Source organism: Taudactylus pleione, unplaced genomic scaffold (assembly GCF_031769625.1).
Source record: "Taudactylus pleione unplaced genomic scaffold, aTauple2 ptg000479l, whole genome shotgun sequence".
NCBI classification, from domain to species: Eukaryota; Metazoa; Chordata; class Amphibia; order Anura; family Myobatrachidae; genus Taudactylus; species Taudactylus pleione.
In genome coordinates, this window is record NW_028284881.1 from 3,499,834 (window position 1) to 3,523,810 (window position 23,977).

General features: G+C 43.2%; 1 protein-coding gene across 1 annotated transcript in view; it reads right to left on the reverse strand.

The window, feature by feature from the left end:
- The window catches only part of ZCCHC8 (zinc finger CCHC-type containing 8), a 53,792-nt gene extending 30,169 nt beyond the window's left edge, over positions 1-23,623 (reverse strand). The window contains exons 1-6 of the mRNA XM_088449084.1: positions 23,423-23,623; positions 22,829-22,869; positions 21,780-21,851; positions 20,707-20,812; positions 20,526-20,600; positions 4,532-4,635 (exon numbers count right to left, since the gene is read on the reverse strand). Coding sequence (XP_088305210.1) covers positions 4,532-4,635; positions 20,526-20,600; positions 20,707-20,812; positions 21,780-21,851; positions 22,829-22,869; positions 23,423-23,623 — 599 coding nt within the window. The remainder of the gene's footprint in view (positions 1-4,531; positions 4,636-20,525; positions 20,601-20,706; positions 20,813-21,779; positions 21,852-22,828; positions 22,870-23,422) is intronic.
- Between the last annotated feature and the right edge of the window lie 354 nt (positions 23,624-23,977).

Genomic DNA, 23,977 nt, shown 5'->3' on the forward strand with positions numbered 1-23,977 from the left:
ATATTGGAAGAGCCATGGGAGTGGCAATTCAGCCCATATAAAACGGCATGTTTCTCAGATGCAGCAAACAACAGCTGCAGTGGTGCCAATAGTGAGAGCACTTGAAACAGGCCACAGACACAAAGGGTATACCCTGACGAAATCCTAGTAAAGGGACAAAACGTGTTTGGACATTGCACTTAGGACCTGATTCAGGCCCGCTCGCTAAGAAACGTTCAATCGTAGCTGGACGATTTTCTAATTCTGCACATGCATTGCGTGAACCAGTGCGAAAAATCAGAAAGCGGTCGCTCGCTGTGCACAGACTGCCCAGCAGAGTGAGTGACAGGAGAAGCAGTTAGTGGGTGGTAACATGGGCAGGCCACTAGAACCGGGGGAGTGGAGGTGTGAACGCAGGCGTGCCTGAGCATCTTAATGCCATTTCAGAGGCGTGCATAATTAACAGGCAGCGTCATTGTACACATCACCTGGTTGTATTTCACACTGAAGTGATCACAGTGTTTGTGGGACGGTATAGTCAACCGCAAGCACTGTGATCGCATCCGATGGTCCTCGATGTACCGATGGTTACATACACTTCCTGGAGATGACGTGAGCAAGTGGGCGTCTGCGTACACAAAGTGATCGCACGGCAAGACATAGTGGGTGCACTCATGCCGTGCGATCGCCTGCCTTGCTGGGTGTGTGCCGGATTTGCATACGCTGGGTGCGAGTGAACGCATCTAGTGAGCGGGTCTGAATGTGCTCCTTAATGAGATCAATAACCTCAGTTGGTACTAACACATCCTGAAGCATATAAATTTGTTTAAGTTTGGATTTCACAGGACTGAACTCTATTGGATTAATCATTGCAGAACAACTAGTGTTAGCTGCCACATAGAAGCTCATTAAAGCTGCATACACACACGGTTTTGTTACCAGCGATTTTCTGTCAGATTTTTTAAAGTGTAATGAACGATTTTTTTGAACTGCAAATGATTTTTGCATATTCCCTTACTGAAAATCGTTGAGTTGGTCAGTCTGACTGAACTACAAACGTGAACGCGCATTAACGATAATCGTTCAGTTTTAACTTAGAAAGTGAACTATTTTTTCAAAGATTGAACGATAAACGATATCGTTAACGATAATCGTTCAAAAAATCGTTGTTTGTGGACCCACCTTTATTCATATTTCTTGAACATATTTTACCTTGTGTGTGAAATAAATTGATGTTTATCATACAATATCACTATGTACATTTTTATTACATCTACTGTACGTATTTATGAAATAAGGAATTGAGGAAGAAACATTTCCAGTGTACAGCTGAGCGGAGAAGCCTCAAAGATCTTCATTTTGATACGCAGAAATTTTATTTTTATATATCTCACACCCGACACTCTTGGGTATTACACTATTGTGTGAATAATTTTTCCCACCTACTATCCTTGGATAATTCAAGGTCATATCAACCCTGAAGAATGAAAACCTGGAAAGCAGGATCATCACTGGAGAAGAAATCTATTAAGTTCACAGATAAGCACTATTTCATACATTTCTGGTATGCAGCTTAGTATCACTACATTTACAGTACCTAAATATATTACACTACAAGGCACATAACTGATGGTACACACAAATATACATTCATGACTTGTGGGGTACTATCAACACTGGTGGGTAAGGGGTTCTGGGAGGATAATGCCACTGGAGGGAGTGGAGTGTACAGTTACAATGGTGACAATAATATACTTAACTATATTTTTGAAAATATGTTCTAAACATATTTAAAAAATATAAAATAAATAAATAGCCTAAAGATAATTTGAGAGATTTTGAAAAAAATAAAAAATTTTTTTTTTAGCAAAAACAATAAAACAATGGTGTTCCCCTATTCAAATTTCCTCACGCCCTAGCTCTGGAGAAACTGGTCTACACTCTGCAGTTCCATGATATTCCAGAGCTCAAAGAATGGGGATTAAAAGTAAATTCCTGCAGATGCAGGATGGCAATGCAGCTAATATTGCATGAGTGCTCTATTTTTTGACCAAATGGGGAATGGATCATATTACAAAACATTTAAAACCAAAAACAAGCTGGTTTCTATGAGTGGGTGTAGAGATGAAACAGACAAGGGGCTCGATTCAATGCAATGCGAATTGAATAGTGCTGGGAAGGAGCTCCCGGCGCTATTCAATTCAGCATGCTGTTAACCCTGACTAAGGATTTCTTCTCGCATCCCTCCTGGGTGCGAGCAGAAATCCAACAAAACTACAGGCGCAATGCTGATTTCTGACCATAGAGCCGTGTAAACAGCATTGCGCCAGGCAGTTCAGTCGGAGAATGCCGGTTCTCACGACTAAACACCATGTTTAAGGCGTGAGAACCAGCATTCTCCGACAAAACAGCTCCAGGAAATCCTTACCAGCGCTATTCAATTCACGTTGAATTGAATCAAGCCCAATGTGAATGGACAGCGCTTTTATTAAAATAGTTGCAGCAAGACTTCGCAAATTCGATGAAATTACTTCATTAACAATGCAACTAGATGCACTGTGTGGGAAGAATCCGGAGCACACAGAAGGAACAAACAAACGTACAAACTTGATCGGGAATCAAACTCGTGATCCCAGCACTGTGAGGCAGCAATGCTAACCATTGTGCTGCCTAAGCATTTTACATTACAGTTTTTTTCTTATTCTAAAATTTTGTCTGCAGATGTTTTTAGTCAATCATGAATAAGAGGTGAAAGATAATAAAGAAAGTCCATTTGGATTTTTGTTATAATAAACAGGCTCTTTAAATTAAGTTAAAATGTGTTAAATATGGATCACCAGGAGAAGAATAGTGTTTCCATATATAATATACTATACAATTCTTCCACCTCAGCTACTGTATGTTCTAGCTTGCCTTGCAGAGTTGGACTTACCCTGTTATGGTGCATACACACGGTCAGATCTGTCAGATGAACGATTTTACCAATGATTTGAACGATTGAATGATTTCAGACAGTATTAAAATGAATGAAATAGACGGAACGATATTTTTAATAGTTATCGTTCATATCTGACAACAAATCTGACCGTGTGTATGCACCATTACAGGTGACATACCCAATTTAAATATTACTGAAATGCAGGCTTGGACAATAAATATTCACAAATCTACCCTCAGTTAATTCTCCCACATAACTAAGGCAGTTTCTGCACTCATCTTATTGCCACACTAATAATTCTCTCTCGCCTGGCACATTCCCAACACAGCAGCATCTTTCCCCAACAACCACATTAATCTTTCCTCTCTTGCCTCCAACCTACTCTAGTTTATTTTCTTTACACTAAGGGCCCGATTCGGCATGGATCACGATTAATTACGCACGGAGGTCTGCTGCGAAAATATGCTGAATGAAATTGCAAAGTCGTCGCACAGCCAGCATAGAGACGCCCACTACCGCTATTTCACATCAGTAATACCTTGCAGTCCTGCGTATACATCTGTAACATCAACATTTACAGCAGGTCTAACCTGCCGCAGGTAACTGCAAGTCCTGTTACATGCATGAGTACTCAAGCTGTGTATGCTCGTTTCAGTGGCTAATTTATGCACGGCCAGGAAACTGCGTTCAAATGGACAGACACCCCTGGGTTTCTCAGACCACTCCCCCATCACCACCCCCAAATGCTCACAGCCTATCACTCACTCGATGGGTTTTATTCTGTTTGAGTGATCACAAAGCGATCGGAATGCTAACTCCAGCACGCGCTCTGCGCTGCATACAGAGTACACACCATCGATCTGTATACATGGTTGCAGTTGCAATACATGCTGAATCAGGCCCCAAGTCCCTTATCTACTGCCTGCAATCAGGGTTCTGGCACCAACAAATAATTCACTTAAGAGTACAGACCCAAAAGTGATCACTTACCCTTCTAAGGGTCATTGCTCCATATTCATGAACTACCCTGCTGTGACTTATATTATTGGTTGCTGTGTTTATCTGCACACTCTACCAGACACAGTTCCCTCGTGGTTCACTTCCAACTAATCCAAACACACCAGAAAATGCAGGTCATCTTCACACCATTTAGTCAGAAACTTGCTTCAAACCTCCATCAACTTCACAATTAACTGTCTTCAAAGGCCGTTGCCTGGAATAATACAGCAAACTAATTAAGGTTGCAACCAAAACTTTTTATCCACTAGTCTCCCAGCACAGCTTGTGCTACCTCCTAATACCTGGCATTCCATTCACATCTATTCTTGTTTTTAAATGCCACCGCATGTCTGAACTACTCTGGCTTTCCAAGTCCTCCAAAATCCAATTCCACTTACTGTACCTTGTCTACAAGGTCCTCAACTACACCAGCCTTTCATAAATCTAATTTACAAATACGCTCCTTTAAATTTGACTCGGTGTTGTGTCTGCTCTGGTAATCATTTTAGTTTGACGAAAATTTAAATTTAAAAAAAACCAAAATGATTTATGCCATATACATGAAGTGGTGTATTACCACAAAGTGGTTGTAAATGGAGCTTCATATTAGGATACTTTGGTACTTCCCATCCATCGGTCAACTGGGGATTCTCATTCAGCAGAGGTTGCCCAAGCTTGTCGAGACAGAAATTTGTAAAATAGAGAACACTTCCCACAACCTGCAAGACAAAAAGATTCCTAGTTAATAATCATTCAATATTCTGGTCTCAGAGAAAGCTGGACAAATAATGGGGTGTGGGTGTTACTAAGGGCATGCCCGCAATATCTGCTTTTTAATAAGAGAATAAGTCCTTTAAATGATTAACAGGTAGTACCCAAGCATAAACTGTAACCAGACACACAAGAGCAAATAAAATGCCAGAAAGCCATGGAGAAACCACCATTTACGGGACTTATATATGTTAACAAATATTTAAAACATTTGTTGTTATATGGGACGCTGAGTGATCTAGAGTTTGGCACTAAAGGTGCGTAGCCACTAGATTAAAATGAACGATTACTACATCGTTATATCGCTCATTAATTGTGCATTAAAATGTCGAAAACGACCAGTGATGCGCGCTCCCGCTGGCAGTTTTCGACATCAATCATCGCATGAACATGCAGGCCAACCTGCCGATAACGACAGGTTGTGCATGTTCGGGGATGAGGGAGGGTGCCTACACCAAACGGCATATCGTTACACATTATCCACTGCACAGGATGGGGAACGATTGCACAATTACAATGTTTTAATCGTAGTGTCTCGTCTAGTGGATACGCACCTTGAGAATATCTGCTCTAAGCCTATAAATTCCTCCCTGTTCTATATCCCTGTAAGGAACACCATTTTTTTCAGTGTCAATAAGTGATGGGTGCTTTCTATAAAGCAACTTGTGGCAGTTTCAATTTATTTCAAATATGGCGCTAGTTTAACTCTTCAACTGTCAGTAATCCGCATCATTCCAGACTCAAGGGCTGCAGGACGCAAGGAGTGGGCAGAGGGATTACCTCAGGAGTCCTGGTCACTGTCTCTAGAGGTAGCAACCAGTGTAAGTCTGCGCTGCTACTGTGCCGTTAGGTACCTGTATGGAGTTGTCCTGTTTTTAAGGTGTAGGCTGTAGTACCTCTAGCCCACCAGAGGTGCTGCAGTCCTACACAATCTACACTGTTACTGAAGAGTTACCTGTTTATCCATGATCATCTGCACATGTGTTCTGGCTATTTAGGACTGGCTGTCATATTCTTCAGTGAGGTTTATTAGTTAATGTTACCTGTGTATTCTTCCTTTTATGTTCCTTGTGACTAACCCTGCCTGAAGGTCTGAACTGTGTCCGACTGTACCTCGCTTCAGTACATCCTGTGATTATCATCTGTCTGCAACTCCATGTGCATCCGAGAATCAGCCTTATGGAGTAACTTGCCAATACTCCCTTGTCCGATCTGGGTTATTTTATACGGTTTCAACCCATGTTACATCTCTTTATACCCCTGTCACACTGCAACTTGGACCAGGGTTGTTCCCGGATTGTTGCTGATCACACTGCACCAGTGTCAGCCCTGCAAAACAGTGTATGTCTCCAATGCTGCCTGCAAAGCCACTTATAGATGACATCTCCCAGCACTCCTGATCAACCAAACAGCTCCTTTTACAGTAACCTGGGTCGAATTACCCAGGTTGCACCTTTCAGAACGCAGCTTATCCGGGCGAGTCCTGGGATGGAAACCCAAGTTGACCCTTACATACCAAGTCAGGACCCGGGTTGCCCAGGCAATATCCCAGGTCAGAGGCTCATTATGAAGGGGGTACAAGTTTTGAACATTCAGGGGCCGATACTGAGTTGTAAGCAAAGCCTAAAAACGGGATGTAGTTAATAGACTGGCGGACAAAATGCTGCCGGTCTATATCCACATACCAGAAGACCGCAAGGGACAGAAGAAGATAGGCGTTGAAATACCGACGCCCATCTTCATCCAGACGCCGGACCAAATCGAGGAGAATTCAGCCATCTCTACCACTTAGCCGCATGGGGGCGTTTAGGCAACCCTGGGGGGAGGGACTTAGGCACCGCCCTGGGAGGGTTAGGGGAAGCTGGGGGGAGGTTAGGGTTAGGCATCCACGGGGGGGACTTAGGGTTAGGCACCACCCTGGGAGTTTAGGGTTAGGCACCCCCTGAGGGTTAGGCGACTTACCTGCCAGTCGGGATTTCCTCCTGTGAGGTCGACGCTGTCGGGGTTTGAACCGGCATTTCAATCCCATTCCCCTAAAACAAGCAAGTAACTTTACACCATAATAAAACCACGTTGCAGTGCAGGTGCAGATGTAAAATGTGCAAAAAATAAAGCTGTCCAGCATTTGTAAGCTACAAGCGAAAGCAGCCAGTATTTACTCTGGATGCCAAAATAATTGTATATTAACCTTTTGCATTGCAAGATGGTTTGTTCTAGGTGCAAAGTTACTTGGTTTTTTCTGCTGTGCTTCCAGCTCTGAATCAGTTCGTTGCTACAGGAGTATATTATTTGCTGCTTCTGCAAAAGACTGACAACTCATGTATCTGCTGTTTTTGTCAGTAATCTGCTATTACTGCAACTCCTGCTAGTTTTAAGATCTGATAAACTTTAAACCAGGTGAATCCAGACACAGGTAAAATTACTTCTACTGTATTACATATTGAAACTCTGCCATGGGGCTGAATACTGCTCTCTACACTGCTATGCCTATGGTGTATAGTTTGAGCCATAGTTTAATTACTGACTAAGCCAATTGCCAGCCTTTCCACACATAGGGAAGCCCACCAAAACAGACTGTTCCTGCTCTCTTCTGTATTTTGCTGTTACATTTAAAAAAAAAAAAAAATTCATTTGGGAAGATTTCCCCTCCACCCTACTATGTTAAAACTGCTCTCACATTCAAGTCTTCTATTTTGGGACACTTGAACGGAGGAAAGAAAATCCTGGGAGGCCCTCGTACTAAAAGTGAAGAAATACAAGAAACTAAGGGCTAAATTTACTAAAGTGAGAGTTTTTAGAAGTGAGTTGTAGGAGAGATGTTGCCCATAGCAATAAATGTTAAGTAGAATCTGATTGGTTCCTATGGGCAACATCACTTCTAAAAATGCTAATTTTAGTACATTTTCCCCTAAGTCCCCATAGCAAAGTTTTGTAAGAGCCCCCATGTACCACTCAATAGTGAACAATGCATAAAACACATGTATTGACAAGGAAGATCAGCTCTGAGCCCCATAGCAGCTGCTACCCTTGCACCTATGGGCACATTTGTGGCACAGAGAGGAGTTGTCATCCTAGAAGTGGAATACTCAGTTTCCGTTAGGGATTTATTAAGCCCAACAAGTACAAACCATCTTAGATTTAGCACTTTTATTTTACATCAGTGTTTCCCAACTCCAGACCTCAGGGGACTAACAGTGCATGTTTTCCAGGTCTCCACACACAATTAGAAGTTAAATAATCAGCATCATCTGTAGATCTTTTAAAATGTGTTAGTCAGGAATAAATACACCTGTGCTTCTGCACATAGCAAAGAATACACGCAGCACTATGGTTTCCTGAGAAATGGAAAAAATAGTTTTACATGTACAAGGAACATTCATTGGATTTTAAAAAAAAACTACAGAAGAGAAAGCACCTGTGGAATACCATTTTAGCCTCCGCATAGGTTAATCAGGTAGTGGAGAAGTAATCAGAGCAGCTGTTGGGAGGGTTTGCAGTCAAGGTAGACCCAGGTCTGAGCGGCTGGCCTTATCATATTTGGGACAGACCCAAATACCTTCGAGACAGGGGCTGAAGATTTGGGGCTCATTGCAGATATAATTTCAGGCCCATATGTTCGGACTTAAAAGCCTTGGAAGATGAGGAGACCAGGCATGTTCTGCATTTAATATCTCCATTTTAAAGTTTGGAGGTCAAACCAGTCGAGAATCAGTGGCTTTCAAATGCTGCCGCTTAGTAAATCTAGCCCTATGAGGATTCCGGAGTCCCTACCTTCCAGAAAGGTCTTATTTGGTACAGAACTTGGGATCTTCTAAAGGCAGGTCTTTGTTGCTTCAGGGCACTTTTTATATCACAAGGATAATAAGCGCATAGTTGTTAAAAATCATAGCTTCAAGACAAAGCGGATTTCCAACAATCATAGGGACTATAGCCAAGGCTAGGAAGCCATTTTAGCAAGAAGTTATGAGTCCAGAAATCTATTTCCTAACGTGAGACCATATGGTTTTTTTCAACTTCTTTTCAGTTAGCCCTTTTCCTCCCGTTTTAGAGAAATGTTTGGGAAAAGGACTAAAGATTTGATTGAAGAAGATGAAGATGTCTAGGTTCTTTAAGAATTTTTTTTTTTTTTAAACACAGGAAGAGTTGCATGTGCAGCTTCTGTACAATAACCCTATAGCCCCTTAGGAGTTTTACATGGTCTTGTCAGCATTACAAGAACCTCCCCTTTGAAGTCGATTTTCTTATAGAGAAAAAGTTCTGTACTTCGGCATGTTGCTTTGCTTTAGCCTAAATGAACTAAGGTTTACAAGTTCAATATTTTTTAGCGTCAAGAGATACCAGTGTTGGCTGGAACGGGCTTCATTTCTTCTGAGCGTACCCACCTCTCATGGCAGCTTTGGGAATGTCGAAGTGTCAGTGTCCCCAATAGGATGTAAGAGAACATGTCATTTATTTTCACCTTAAATCCTTTTCTCAGAATCCATTGAGGGACAATGCACATTGTCTGTTTGTTGGTTTCCTCTAGTCTATCCTTTGGGGCTTGGTTAGAGAAATAATTTAGTTCACTATAGGAAGGGGAGGAGTTACAGACTTAGAACAGAAATTCTTGAAGTGCCAAACTCCCGTAAAGATCTGCTATACCGCCAACGTCTGTGTCCATCTATGGATTCAGGTTAGAGAATATGAGGGATCTTGGACCACTCATCCATGCAGAACATTTCCAGTTCCTGCATATTCTTTGGTTGTCACTTGTGGAATAACCTCTTCAATACACACCAATTGGATTCAATTCTAGACTGAGAGGACCATTGAAAAAATTAGATTTTGTGCTCCAGTAACCATTTAAGGATGGATTGTGAGTTCGTGTTTGAGGTAATTATCTTGCTGTAATGTCCACCAATGGCTAAGTTTCAGCCTCCTGACAGAGGCTGACATATTGTAGCCTGAAATCTCCTGGTATAGAATGCAATTCATTATGGCATTGCTTTTCACAAAAAACCCTGAACTACTACAGCAAAACAGTCTTAATGTTTTGCTTTCTTTGCAGTAGCTTTTCTTTCTCCAAAATGTGACAATTGTGTGCATGCTCAAAACTGTTCAACTTTTGAACATGATGAAGTGAACCAGTATCCTCTAAGGTTAGGAATAAAATGTAGGTTTATTTCTAATAGCAATCATGTCTGCATGCTGGGTGTTATAGCTTCATGCTATGTGAACACAGACATGGATAAAGTTGGAAACTAATCCTACCAAATGTAGTTTCTCCTTTTCATATCAGTGATCGCAAATACGCGCTATAGCACGTATTTTACCCACAAATGAGGACCGGGGACTCGCTTTTTCTGAATGGGTGGGTGCCCGGGGAAGCGCTCCATTGCTGGCCAATCCCCTGGCTCCTGGTTACATGATTGATGTCTCCCCTGGCCCAGCTGCAGAGGAAACATCAAAAAGGATTGATGCAGCTGGTCACTCAGCGTGAGTGGACTGCCCCGGCGTGCAGAGTGCGGCCCGGCCCCCGGCACGAAGACAGCTCCCGGGATCCTGTATACAGAAAGTGCCACGGGACCAGGCAAGAGACTGCGCGTGTGGCTGCACTCCCTGGGACAGGTAAGTGTAAAGCGGGTACTGCAGTGGGCGGGGGTTGGTGTGGTGCAAGTGGCGGGTGGGAATAGAGTACCACAGCGCACCTGCAGACTACCACAGCAGACTGCAGGCCCCATTACTGTCAATGGGTACTGCAGTCTGATCTCTATGTACAAAACTGATGCTATTGAGGGTATCAGATGGGCATTCTAGGGGTAAGTGAGGAAGTGTGCTGGCATATGGGGAGCTCCAAAGTATAATTTATGATGGGACCCAGAAATGTTCAGGTAGAATCTCATTTTTCTAAAGTGGCGGGTCCCTGGGACCCGCATATTTTGTCACTCAGTGCAAATCACTGCATATCAGGAAATTATACTTCCTTCATTTTGTCCGCAACCAAAGAATTGCCAAAACAAAACAAAAAAAAATAACAAATCACTGCATACCCTGGATCTGGTAAGGACAATTGCTGTGCATCATTGCATAACTTTTTTTTAAATATATATATAATTTTTTAAAAAAGGTTAGAGAGTACAAAAATATAATGATCAAGGTGAAAAGCAACCAATACAGTAACTGGTGCCTAAGCTTGTAATGTATGTGGCAAACAAACAAATTGAGGAAGTAGACAAAAACTATAAAAGCACAATCATGTAGTAAGAGGAGATAGGTCCACATGGAGGTAAACATCTCAAAATAGAGGCAAGCCTATCACAAGTAACTCCAGATGATACCAAGTTGCTAACCTAATCCTAATTCTAGGGACTGCTTTACCTTAGGTGAAAGGGTGCAGACATACAGAAGTCATATAGGTGGCGATTCAATTCAGCAAGAGTTGAATAGCGCCAGAAAGTTGGTCCCGAAGCGAGTCAAGTCGGAGAATGCCACTTACCACTTAACCTGAGTGTTTAGTAGCGAGAACAGTCATTCTCTGACTTATGGGACGGCCGCGAGGTTTTTAGCGTCGTGCCAAGCCGGAAAAAGCCTAGCTGACAGCACTTTAGTTGGATTTCTCCTCGCATCCTAGGGAAGTTGCGAGAAGATAATTTAGTCGCCCTAACAGCACGCTGATTTGAATAGCTCCGGGGACAACTATCCAACACTATTAAACTCCCACTGAATTGAAATCACCCCCATAGAAAATAATATTCCAGCCCTCCCTCTGTGTCTATACTATAGACATCTCTACTTGATCCATTTGAACAGGTGTGTTAATCTAAGGACCAACAAATACATACACACCACCTCAGGAATAACTCAATGAGAGGATGGTGTTCTTGGCCGCTGTTGCAATACTATCCAGTAGTAGTCCAGCAGCTAGCAGGAACCTATTGCAGGATCTAACAGGTCTATTTTCCCAAAGGGTCCACTCACAAGTAACAGTAAAAGCAATCTCAAGCATGCATAATACAATCTTGAACAGGCATCCGGAACCATTGCACCTTCTCGCAAGACCACATGTATTAAGTAGTATTACCACTAGGCTGTTTTGGCAGGGCGCCACGCACTGCCTGATTTTAAAACACAATTGTAGTGAAATCAAGGGGGGGGTTGTGGTGTTTGGGGAGGGAGTATCGCCTCACAAGTAGTAAAATATCATTATAGCCAGAGTATAACTTAATATAATAGTTTGGATACAATGAAATAATAATACAATAAAATAATTGAAGGAAAGAGTAAAACAAATAATAAAAAAAAAATTTCTGGGGGCACAAACTTACATACAAAATAATCTAAAAATCACAAAAAAGAAAACAAATCTTCATAAGTAAAATAATCTAATGTGTCATAAGGACACACCCTCCAACTGCTCAGCCACACCCCCATTCCAGAGAGTGCACGCAGATACTACATGCCCGGACCCTCAGTGCGCTGCCCTGTCCGCTGGCTAGCAGAATCACTGGTATTAAGTCCGCGACAGGGAGAGCACAAAACTGCACCAGTTATAAACCTCAAATTTGGGGTAAAATAAGGCATGTGTAATAATTTGAATTGCATTTCAGCATATGATGCCGCTAGCAGATCTGTTTATTAGAGCACACGCTTTTACTATAATCAGAGCTTCCATCTCTGGAAATAATAACTTCCATTTAGGAAATTGGACAATGTAGCAAGATCCTTGGATATGCAAGAATGCTTATAAATAAAAGGAGGTTAAAAAAAAACAAAAAAAAAAAAACAAAACACATCTTAGAGTTCCAGATCTATTCTATTCAAATGTCTTATAAAACACCACAAAGAAATACTTGGTGGTTATTGTTTCACCAATAATCCACCTTTCCAAAACCGTAATAAGCAGGACCCTATGTGTAGGTTTTGATAACAAATTTTGTTTTGCCGTCTCAATTTAAACACTTTCTACGAGTAAGAATACAGTATAAGGCCTACCTTAAAACTAGACACCCTATCACATTAAAAGACGGAACACTTTTTTTTTTTACCCAATATGGGGTATATAATGAGAGATATGGTAAGAACGTTGTTATCTCTTTCTTTGAAGTCCATAGGGTCCACAGGGAGACCTTGGGGTGTAGGTGATGGCAAGGACATCCGGGCACCACGCAGTTAATTTTTTCTCCCAGGATGCACTGGGCCTCTCCCTATACCCCGCCCACCGGGCCAGAGGCACCTAAGTTCGTAACAAGTCAAAGGCAGATAAAAGAGAGAAGAAAGTCTAATGGAGCGTACACACGGTCAGATTTGTCAGACTTGTCAGATTTGTCAGATGAACGATTGAACGATTAAACGATCTGAACGATTTGAACGATTTGACCAGTTTTGAACGATTTGAACGATTGAACGATTTTTGACTGCATTAAAATGAATGGAATCGTCCAAGTCTGACTGCAAACCCATCAGATGTCAGATATCGTTATCTGACAAACGGGAACGCGCATCGTTGATCGTCCATCGTTCAGGCATGTCAGATATGAACGATTTTCCTTCAGATATGAACGACTGAACGATTTTAAAATCGTTATCGTCCATATCTGAAGAAAAAATCAGATCGTGTGTATGCACCATAACACTCAAGAAATACATTTTCACATATAAGGAGACGGAAAACCGGTGTCCAGAGCAAAGCCCATCTGAAGTAAGGAAAGTCAGGGTGGGTGCCCTGTGGATCCTATGGACTTCGAAGAAAGAGATAAAGGTAAGTTCTTACCATATCATTTTCTTCTTCAGGGTCCATAGGCTCTACAGGGAGGACTTGGGGATGTCCCAAAACAGATCACTAGCGTCCTCACCCTTGAATGACTGACAGGAGAATCTGGCGCCCGAAGGAAGGATCCTGAGAAGCAAAATGTATCAAATGCATAGAACCTTAAAAAAGGTCTAGACAGAAGACCATGTGGCCGCCTTACAAAGCTGAACAGCCGAGCCACCACGGCGAGCTGCCCATGATGGACCCACAGACCGAGTAGAATGAGCAGTAACAGAAGGCGGTACAGGAAGGCCCTCCTGAGTGCAAGCCTCAGATATAGTAATACGAATCCACCTAGCCAATGTCTGTTTATTGGCTGGCCATCCCTTCTTGTGAAAACCGTAGAGGACAAACAAGGAGTCTGATTTCCGAAGGGAACTGGTATGGTCCACAAGTCCTGAGAGCACGTACCACATCCAATGAGGCCTTACCTGCCGAGAGGTCTGGGGATTGAAAGGCCGGAACAATAATTTCCTCATTGTGGAAAGTAAAGACAACCTTAGGAAGGAACCCAGGGCGAGTCCGAAGAACCACCCTGTCCTGGTGAAAAATCAGAAATGGGGGAACGACAGGAAAGCGCCCCCAAGTCTGACACCCGTCTGGCCGAAGCAATGGCCAGAAGAAATATAGTCTTAGCTGTCAACCACTTGAGACCCACTGAGGTCAGTGGTTCAAATGGAGGGCTCTGAAGAGCCTTAAAAAAGGACAACAGCTAAATCCCAAGGAGCCACAGGAGGGACAAAGGGAGGCTGAATCCGCAGACCACCCTGCAGGAAAGTACAAATGTCCGGTAAAGGAGCAAACCTACATTGAAACCACGCTGATAGAGCTGAAACATGCACCTCCACTGAGGCTAAGCGGAGACCAAGGTCCAAACCTGCTTGAAGGACAACCAAAATTCTAGGTATCGTAAATACCAAAGGGTCAGAACCCCTGGGACAACACCACTGAAAATAAGTATGCCACACTCGGTGATACATAAGCGCAGAGGCTGGTTTATGGGCTCTGAGCATGGTACAGACCACAGAGCTGGAAAAACCTTTGGACATTAAAGAGGGAAGTCTCAAGAGCCACGCCGGCAAAGACAGACAGACCCAGGTCCGGGTAAAGGCAAGGGCCCTGAGACAACAGCAATGGAGTGTCGATGGAGAGACTCCGAAGATCTGAATACCAATGTCTACTGGGCCACGCTGGAGCCACCAACAGAACCATTCCTCCCTCTTGCTTGAACTTTCGAATGACCAGATGAAGAAGGGAGACTGGAGGGAACAGGTACGCAAACTGGAAGGTCCACTTTACTAACTGAGCGTCAACCAGGAGTGTCTTGGCATCTCTTGTCCTGGACCCGTAACTTGGCAGCTTGTGATTGAGTCTGGAGGCCATGAAGTCCACTTCTGGAAGGCCCCACTTGTCCACTAGGAGTTGAAACACCTCTTGGTGAAGAGACCATTCCTTTGGATGCACATTGTGACGGCTGAGGAAGTCTGCTTCCCATTTGGGGATCCCCGGGTATGAACATTGCCGATATGGCTGGAAGAAGGCCTTCCATCCATGTTAGAAAGCGTGACACCTCTGTCATCGCCGCCTGACTTATAGTTCCTCCTTGATGACTGATGTAAGCCACTATCGTGGCGTTGTCTGACTGAACTTGCATGGGTTTTCCGTGAAGTATGAGTTTGGCTTGCTGAAGGACCCTGAAGACCGCCCGAAGCTCCAATACGTTGACTGGTAGAGCAGACTCCTCATGTCCACCGCCCCTGAAAAGGAGTGTGGACCTGTCACTGCACCCCAAACCCGGACACTGGCGTCCTTCGTCAGGAGGACCCATTCCGGAATCCAAAAGGGACACCCCTAGATGAGGTGACACGTCTGCAGCCACCAGGCAAGGGACAGACGCACCTCTGGAGAGAGCACCATCGTTTGTGCCTTCATCCGATGGGGTAATCAGTTTCCCCTGGAGAGGATCAATTTCTGCAGAGGCCTGGAATGAAACTACGCATATTTCCCCATGTCGAACGTTGATACCATGGACCCCAGTACTTGCATTGCTGAGTGGATTGACACTCAGCGAATGTGGAGGCTTTTGCATACTCGCATCTGCAAAGTGGAGATCTTTTCTGCAGTCAGAAAGATTCTCTGCTGTTGGGAATCCAACAGAGCTTCCAAATGGAGCATCCTCTGAGATGGAGTCAGGAAGGACTTTGTCCAATTGATCATCCATGAGCCTGAAGCATAGACACTGTCAGCTGTAGGTGGTGTTAATGTACTTCTGGAGATCCTGCCAACACTAAGAGGTTGTCCAGGTAAGGCAACAGTCGAACCCCCTGATGCCGTAGATTGGCTGCCATGACAGTCATAACCTTGTTAAACACTCGAGGAGCTGTGCAGGGCCAAATGGCAGCACCCGAAACTGGAAATGTTGTTGCTGTATAGCAAAACTGAGGAAACACTGGTGAGATGAAGCAATTGAAATATGCAGGAATGCATCCTGAATATCCAGCTATACCATAAAATCCCCCGCTTCCATAGCCAGTATAACTGGGCGAAGAGTTTCCACCAATTTAGTACAATGTTCCTCAGGAAAAGGATAGGCATCATCCAGGCGTCTGAGGCTGAAATCACATCCCAGGCAATTTCCACACCACTTCCATAACATAATCCCTCTAAGACCCAGTCCCCCACACCTAGTTCCACAGCACAAGATTTCCATAACTTGAGCAGGACTGGAGTGGAATTCGTGCACATCATCCCCACCTTCAGACATAGCAATGATGGAAGTGTAAACTTGTTTGTGACAAACCACACAATAAAAAAATAAATAAATAAAATAATACTAATAATAATAAATGATTATATGAGAATGAAATAAATATATGCACATATACAGTCAGGTGCATAAATATTGGGACATTGACAGAATTTTCATATTCTGGCCTCTATTCACCACCACAATGGCTTTGAAATGAAACAAACAAGATGTGCTTTAACTGCAGACTTTCAGATTTAATTTGAGGGCAATTACATCCAAATCAGGTGAACGGTGTAGGAATTACAACGGTTTCTATATGTGCCTCCCACTTTTTAAGGGGCCAAAAGTAATGGGACAAACTAAACAATCCTAAATCTAACTTTCACTTTTTAATACTTTGTTGCAAATCCTTTGCAGGCAATTACAGCCTGAAGTCTGGAACACAGACATCACCAGACGTTGGGTTTCATCCCTGGTGATGCTCTGCCAGGCCTCTACTGCAAATGTCTTCAGTTCCTGCTTGTTCTTGGGGCATTTTCCCTTCAGTTTTGTCTTCATCAAGTGAAATGCATGCTCAATCGGATTCAGGTCAGGGGATTGATTTGGCCATTGCATAACATTCCACTTCTTAGCCTTAAAAAAACTCTTTGGTTGCTTTTGCAGTATGCTTCGGGTCATTGTCCATCTGCACTGTGAAGCGCCGTCCAATGAGTTCTGAAGCATTTAACTGAATAGGAGCATATAATATTGCCCAAAACACTTCAGAATTCATTCTGCTGCTTTTGTCAGCAGTCACATCATCAATAAATACAAGGGAACCAGTTCCATTGGCAGCCATACATGTCCATGCCATAACACTACCACCACCATGCTTCACTGATTAGGTGGTATGTTTTGGATCATGAGCAGTTCCTTTCCTTCTCTTCTCTTCTCATCACTCTGGAACAAGTTGATCTTTGTCTCATCTGTCCATAGGATGTTGTTCCAGAAATGTAATGGCTTTTTTAGATGTTGTTTGGCAAACTCTAATCTGGTCTTCCTGTTTTTGTGGCTCACCAATGGTTTAAATCTTGTGGTGAACCCTCTATATTCACTCTTGTGAAGTCTTCTCTTGATTGTTGACTTGGACACATATACACCTACCTCCTGGAGAGTGTTCTTGATTTGGCCAACTGTTGGGAAGGGGTTTTTCTTAACCAGGGAAATAATTCTTCTGTCATCCACCACAGTTGTTTTCCGTGGTCTTCCGGGTCTTTTGGTGTTGCTAAGCTCTCCGATGCGTTCTTTCTTTTTAAGAATGTTCCAAACAGTTGATTTGCCCACACCTAATGTTTTTGCTATCTCTCTGATGGGTTTGTTTTGATTTTTCAGCCTAATGATGGCTTGCTTCACTGATAGTGACAGCTCTTTGATCTCATATTGAGAGTCGACAGCAACTGATTCCAAATGCAAATGTCACACCTAGAATCAACTCCAGACCTTTTACCTGCTTAATTGATAATGAAATAACGAGGGAATAGCCCACACCTGTCCATGAAATAGCTTTTGAGTTGATAGTCCCATTACTTTTGGCCCCTTAAAAAGTGGTAGGCACATATAGAAACCGTTGTAATTCCTACACTGTTCACCTGATTTGGAAGTAATTATCCTCAAATTAAATCTGAAAGTCTGCAGTTAAAGCACATCTTGTTTGTTTCATTTCAAAGTGTGGTGGTGGTGAATAGAGGCCAGAATATGAAAATTCTGTCAATGTCCCAATATTTATGCACCTGTGTGTATGTATGTATGTATGTATGTATATATATACACACACACATACATACACACACACACACAATATGCAGAATAACACCTGCACAGTGGCACTGCAATTCAACTACCCAGACTTGGTGTCTGGTAGGCTATAGCGCTACATACGCTGACCAGGAGGAGAGGTATGTAGGGGGACCCAGGCTCTGCGTTCCTGAGAGATCTGCGACATTGCTAGGGGAGAGACTTCAGAGGGGGCGTTTCCATGGGAGTAGTGCTGCTACAGCTTAAACAGGCCACAGTGGAAAGGTGAGCTGTGCAGCGGGGAGGAGCCGGCTGTAAAAAGGGAAGGCTGCCTCCCCTGGCCAGCGATTAACCCTTAGGACGCTGGAAGCGCAGTCTTTATGTTTACTGCTCTCCAGCACAAATGCCCCCCAGGTTATCATTGTGGAAGCGCAGGTTTCCGGGCCTGGCTCCACTGCAGTCATCCCCCGGTCCGTCCCCTGAGACCAGGGGGAGGACTGCATTAAGCGGGCCACCACCTGCCTCCCACTAGCTGGCTAGCACAGACCCTGGGCTCCTGCCGCGATCCCTGGATCAGTACCGGCTTCTCGGCACCAGCGGGGTGTAGAGCGGCAGCGCGGACGTCCCACTGGGCTGTCCACACTAGCAAAAACCAACAGTAGAAATCTTCAGGGGCTGTTTACACAGCCCCACTGCGCTACATTGACCTAACTCTTTCCAGGCACCAAACGAAACTGAGGTGCCTCTGGCCCGGGGTATAAGGAGAGGCTCAGTGCATCCTGGGAGAAAAATTACTGTGTGGTGCCCGGATGTCCTTGCCGTCACCTAAACCCCAAGGTCTTCCTGTGGAGCCTATGGACCCTGAAGAAGAAAAGGGCTTTAGGTACATTCCCATCTTCATCTGTGGAAAATATTATTGTTCGTGTATTATTTTAGTTATGATCACCAGACAATAACTACTAGAGGGGGCTACAAGGCAAGTTGCCCCCATGTGTACGAGGCAGTATTTGGGAAAGGTAAATCATGCCCTATATATGGAATCTATTTTTACTGTAGCACTGGGTGATCTTGTCTGGCGAGGAGGCCCGCATATTTTGAAAGTGGGAACTCCCTTCTTTGTTATGCAAGTGCCCCCGCATTCATAGGTGTAATATGGCCGTGATCGCAGGTGCGGGACTGAGTGGGGAGTTGTGGGGTCAAAGCATCTGGCAGACACGGAGGTTGCCCAGCATATGCTGGGTCCCTTTTGCTGGCAGAGTAATAAGTGACGATAAAACACACTTGCATGTCTGAAAAACTATTCCACACAAACAGACCAAATCCAAAAAAAGCACATGTGCATATAACTTATTTCCAAGTATTGTAAAGAATCATTGGAATATTGAGTTCTTTTAAAATTAATAAGTGGACAATTGCCAATTGCCTTTAGGCTCAGCATAAGTTAAGCTGGGTACACACTGGCCGATATATTGGCCTACCAACTGATCGGCCAATATATCGTGCCCCCGTCGGTCAGTGTGTACAGACGATATGTCTGTGAACGTTGTCGTTCACAGACATATCGCATTGGCTGTGCTGCACAGCCAATGAACAAATATGTCTGCAGACATATCTGTCCATCGGCAAGTGTGTACGGACGATCAGGGGTGCAGAAGGGGGGGCTCCCCATCCATCCTAACCTCCCCCCTGTGCCTAAACCTAAGTCCCCAGGGAGGGGGGGGGGGGGGGGTGCCGAACCCTAACCTTCCCCCTAGCCTAACCTTCCCCCCCCCCCCCCAGCGGCTAAGTCCCCCCCGGGTGCCCTAAACCTAACCTCCCCCCCCCCCCCCCAACGGCTGTCCGCTCGCGGCGCCCGGCATCCCTTCGATCGGGATGCCGGGCGCCTGTCTCCCGGCATCGGGGAAATGACAGGCGTCTAGATATAGACGCCCGGCATTTCACCCTCGCCGGGATATGACAGTCGGGATACCGGCAGCCGGCTTCCCAATTGTATACCCTTTCAGGTGTGTACCCACCTTTAGACAACTATCAGTAGTGTTCTAAAATAGATATGGATAAACACAGACCTGTTGCAGAACTTAAATGTACAGAGATAGAAAAGAAACTCCTTGGAATAGAATAAAAACAACAACAACAACATGTGTGAAATCAGAACTGGGAGCCAGGAGATACCGCTAAATTCCTATGACATCAATATGGACTTTGAGAAGAACAGAAAACCTCTAATTATTGAGTTCATCTGTACCGAAATCCAGTACAAATGTGTTTTCCACACTGCATGTTTTGACCATTTGTAAGCATATGAAACTGCATCTACACCCCAGGTCTGTCACCTAGCTGGAACTACAGCTCAATCTCTCAGAGCATGCTAGTCTACAAATATTCAAATTACTCCAGCTCTTTGCAGTGGCCAAGAAGATAGAATCAGTATTCGGGTTGCAGATGGAAGGTTCTTCTTGTCCAGACAACTACCTTAAGTCCCACAAAATTAAATTACAGTTAATTTTAAACTTAAAATGAAGACTTACACTAAAGGCTTCCTTAATTTTCTTAAAAGTATCCACACTAGAGCTTCCACTTTCCTCCAATAAAATGCTTGACGGCTGGCAAAAGAAAAACAAACAAAAAATCTTCAGAATTAATACAGTTTGGAAAGAAAGACTAATAAAGTCCTAATACAAAATATATTAATAAAACATGAAGAATTACCTGAGGTTTAACATTAAAAGTGGTTCTTTCAGGGTTAGCTTTCCTCTCTTCTTCATACTTTTGAACTAAGCTGGATACAAAATCTTCAATTTCTTGATGATATTGTCTGCATAAAAGCAACATTGCTTTTATTTTATGACACTTTGTGCAAATAATGAGCATAAAAAACAAGTCGGTGCAATAAGCTTCAAATACGCAAAATATAATAAAGCATAGGTCTCGTAAAAACTATCCAAAGCAAATGATCGCCCATTTGTGAAACCCTGAGGCTTATGCTTTGAAACATCAAACTAATACACTGTCTACATTGATGTCCATGATGAAAAAAAATGAGATCCACTTGTGGATCTCTTAAGGCCGCTACACACGGAACGATATTGCTAACGATTCGACTAAAAGGAACGATAAATCAGCAATATCGTTCCGTGTATGCACTATATCGTGCCTTGCGTGCTCCCGAGGGGTCGACAGTCGCTTCGTCTGATCTTTCTGCATGTTCAAAAGATCAGGCAAAGCGACTGATGACCCAATGCAGTGCGATGCAGGGGTGGGGGGCATATCGGGCACAGGATGTGTAGGGACCGCCCTATATGTCGGTCGCATTGGTGCCTACACATCGTACCATGTGTAGGCACCTTTAAAATGTGTCAGTGAGTAATGAACACACCTGTGTACCTGCTAGGTGACCTGGAAAACATGAACTGTTTTGGGCCCTGAGGACAGTTTGGGAACCACTATATGAGATAGGTTTTAGCTGGCCTTAGACTGCACAATAATGCAGCCGACACAGAGTAGGGGGCGAAGAGACAATGCACTAATCGAGCACCGTCATATACTGCACGATGTATGGATGTGATCTTCATTCATTGGCTGGAGTCAGTTGAACTATCCAGTTATTTGGTACACTAGTTTGCACAATTATCATGCAATGTATGGCCAGCTTTATATTTTGCTCATTGGCATAATTCTAAATCAGCGTGGGCTGGTTAGCCTTACATAAGATTTTCAAGAAAAGTTAAACATCCTCAATATTGTGGGAATTTCCTATTTTGCATGTTAATATAGTAACTCACTTTGAAACAACGTGGTTCATGAACAAGATTTGTAACAGTGGTCCATCAAATTTCTCATCCACAGACAAGTCACTGTGAGAAAAAACAAAAAAATTATTATAGTGAACCCATCTCCCCACACAACACCATACTGCAATATGACAATCATTTAAAGTGCACCATTAAAGTGAAAGTGTTTGTTGTTTAGGTACCAGTGTCTCTTGTCCCTGAATTTAAAAATAGAGACCAAACATACAATTCACTTCTGCAAAATTAAAACAGAACATCCAACCTGGTCATTCTTTACAAAGAATACATTAAATGAAAGTTAACACTCCTATCTATAAATATCTGTATAACCACTGTATTCTGAGGTCATCACATGTAGGTTTGTTTAATATAAGGAAAATGCACTCCATAATGGAAATAATTAGAAGTCACCTGTATTAACATAGCTTACAGTTTTTCTTTTTATTGTCACAGAACATCTTTTAATAGTCAAAGTACATTATCCCATACAGGTTGAGTCTCCCATATCCAAATATTCCAAAATATAGAATTTTTTTTAGCACGACCGATATAGTGAAACCTTTGCTTTCTGATGGTTCAATGTACACAATCTTTGTTTGAGGCACAAAATTATTAATATTGTATATAAATACCTTCATGCTGTGTGTATAAGGTGTATATGAAACAAATGAATTTCATGTATGTACACACTTTGATTGATGCACAAAATTATTCAAAATATTGTATAAAATTACCTGCAGACTGTGTATATAAGGGGAATATTTAACAAATGCATTCTGTGTTTAGATTTGGGTCCCATTCCCAAGATATTTCATGATGGTATGCAAATACTCCAAAATACCGAAAAATCCAAATATCCAAAATACCCCTGGTCCCAAGCATTTTGGAGATGGGAGACTAAACCTTTATATAGTCACTGGATAACACAGCAGCACAGTAAATTGTCCATGCCTACACAACACTACACCAACATTGTGTGTGACCTAAGCTACTCAGGAAATAAATAAGCTCTGAAAGTGCAGTAAGTTTTCATAACCTACCTTGGGCGAGAAAGAACGGACAGCTTTCTCTTCAGCTCTTGATGTTCACAGATTGTTAAGTGAAAATAATAATTGGGGAAGCAGTCATCATAACAGTGACAATGTCGACTTGGTTATGAAAATTGTTGACAGTCAACATAAGAAAGATCGACCTTTCCAAAATGTCAACCTGTGCATTAGAGTTAGCATGAAACTCAATAAAAAGACAGGCAACACAACATCAGTGTCAACATGCTAAATATGAATGTTGACTTTGTGAAAGTAGACAGAATATACGGAACCCCAACCAGTGTATATGGTGAAATAAGAGTGCAATGATTAGACCTCAGTGAGGGGATGAGCACTGTAACCCAATTAGGTGCACGGGAGTGCATGTAGCCCAATTAACAGCACAGGCAGACCCAGTAATATGCTAGCTAGCATGTAACACAAATATGCTCCATCACATACCGGCCACCACTTAGGTAACTACATAGAATCATAGTGCTCGTTCAGTCATCGCCAGTGATGTATAGAATACAGTAGGGTCGCCCTGTAATGTGGACGTTACTGAGGCCATTTCCGTCATTGTGTTTTACGCATCGGCCAAAGGATATTCTCCAAGCGCAGCTGCGCTATTGTCTCCTCGCATCTGGCGAGATGCTCCTGCAGGCCACCGGGATCCTCCGCGCTCTCCCCAACCTGGTCAAAGAGTATGTGGGTCGGCTGCAGCTGCGGCGCTGTTTCCTCATCTAACTGCTGAAACAGCTCGCTATCCCCGAACTCAACCTCCGCCATCTTCCTTCTTGCCGTCATAAGGACGTACCGTAAAGTAAAATAGTATAGTCCGTGAACGTGACATACATGACGCACTCATCGGCCATCTTTAATACTGGAATAAGCCTGGCTCTTTGCGGTGTAGATGTGTGGGCGGGGCGGCAGAATGGTTGTGAACGCGAAGCATGTATGCAATGTTTGTACGTTTCGTACTGTGGCCAGGCAACACTGAGAGGATTTAAAGAAAATACCAGAACCAGATGTAGCTGGACGTACTTTAGTTCAGTTAGAGGACTGATGTTCCAATAAACTTATTCAGCTCAAAGCAATAACTTTTTGGGACATTTTAAACAAATAAAATGCATTTATAGTACAATGGGGGAGATGTACTAA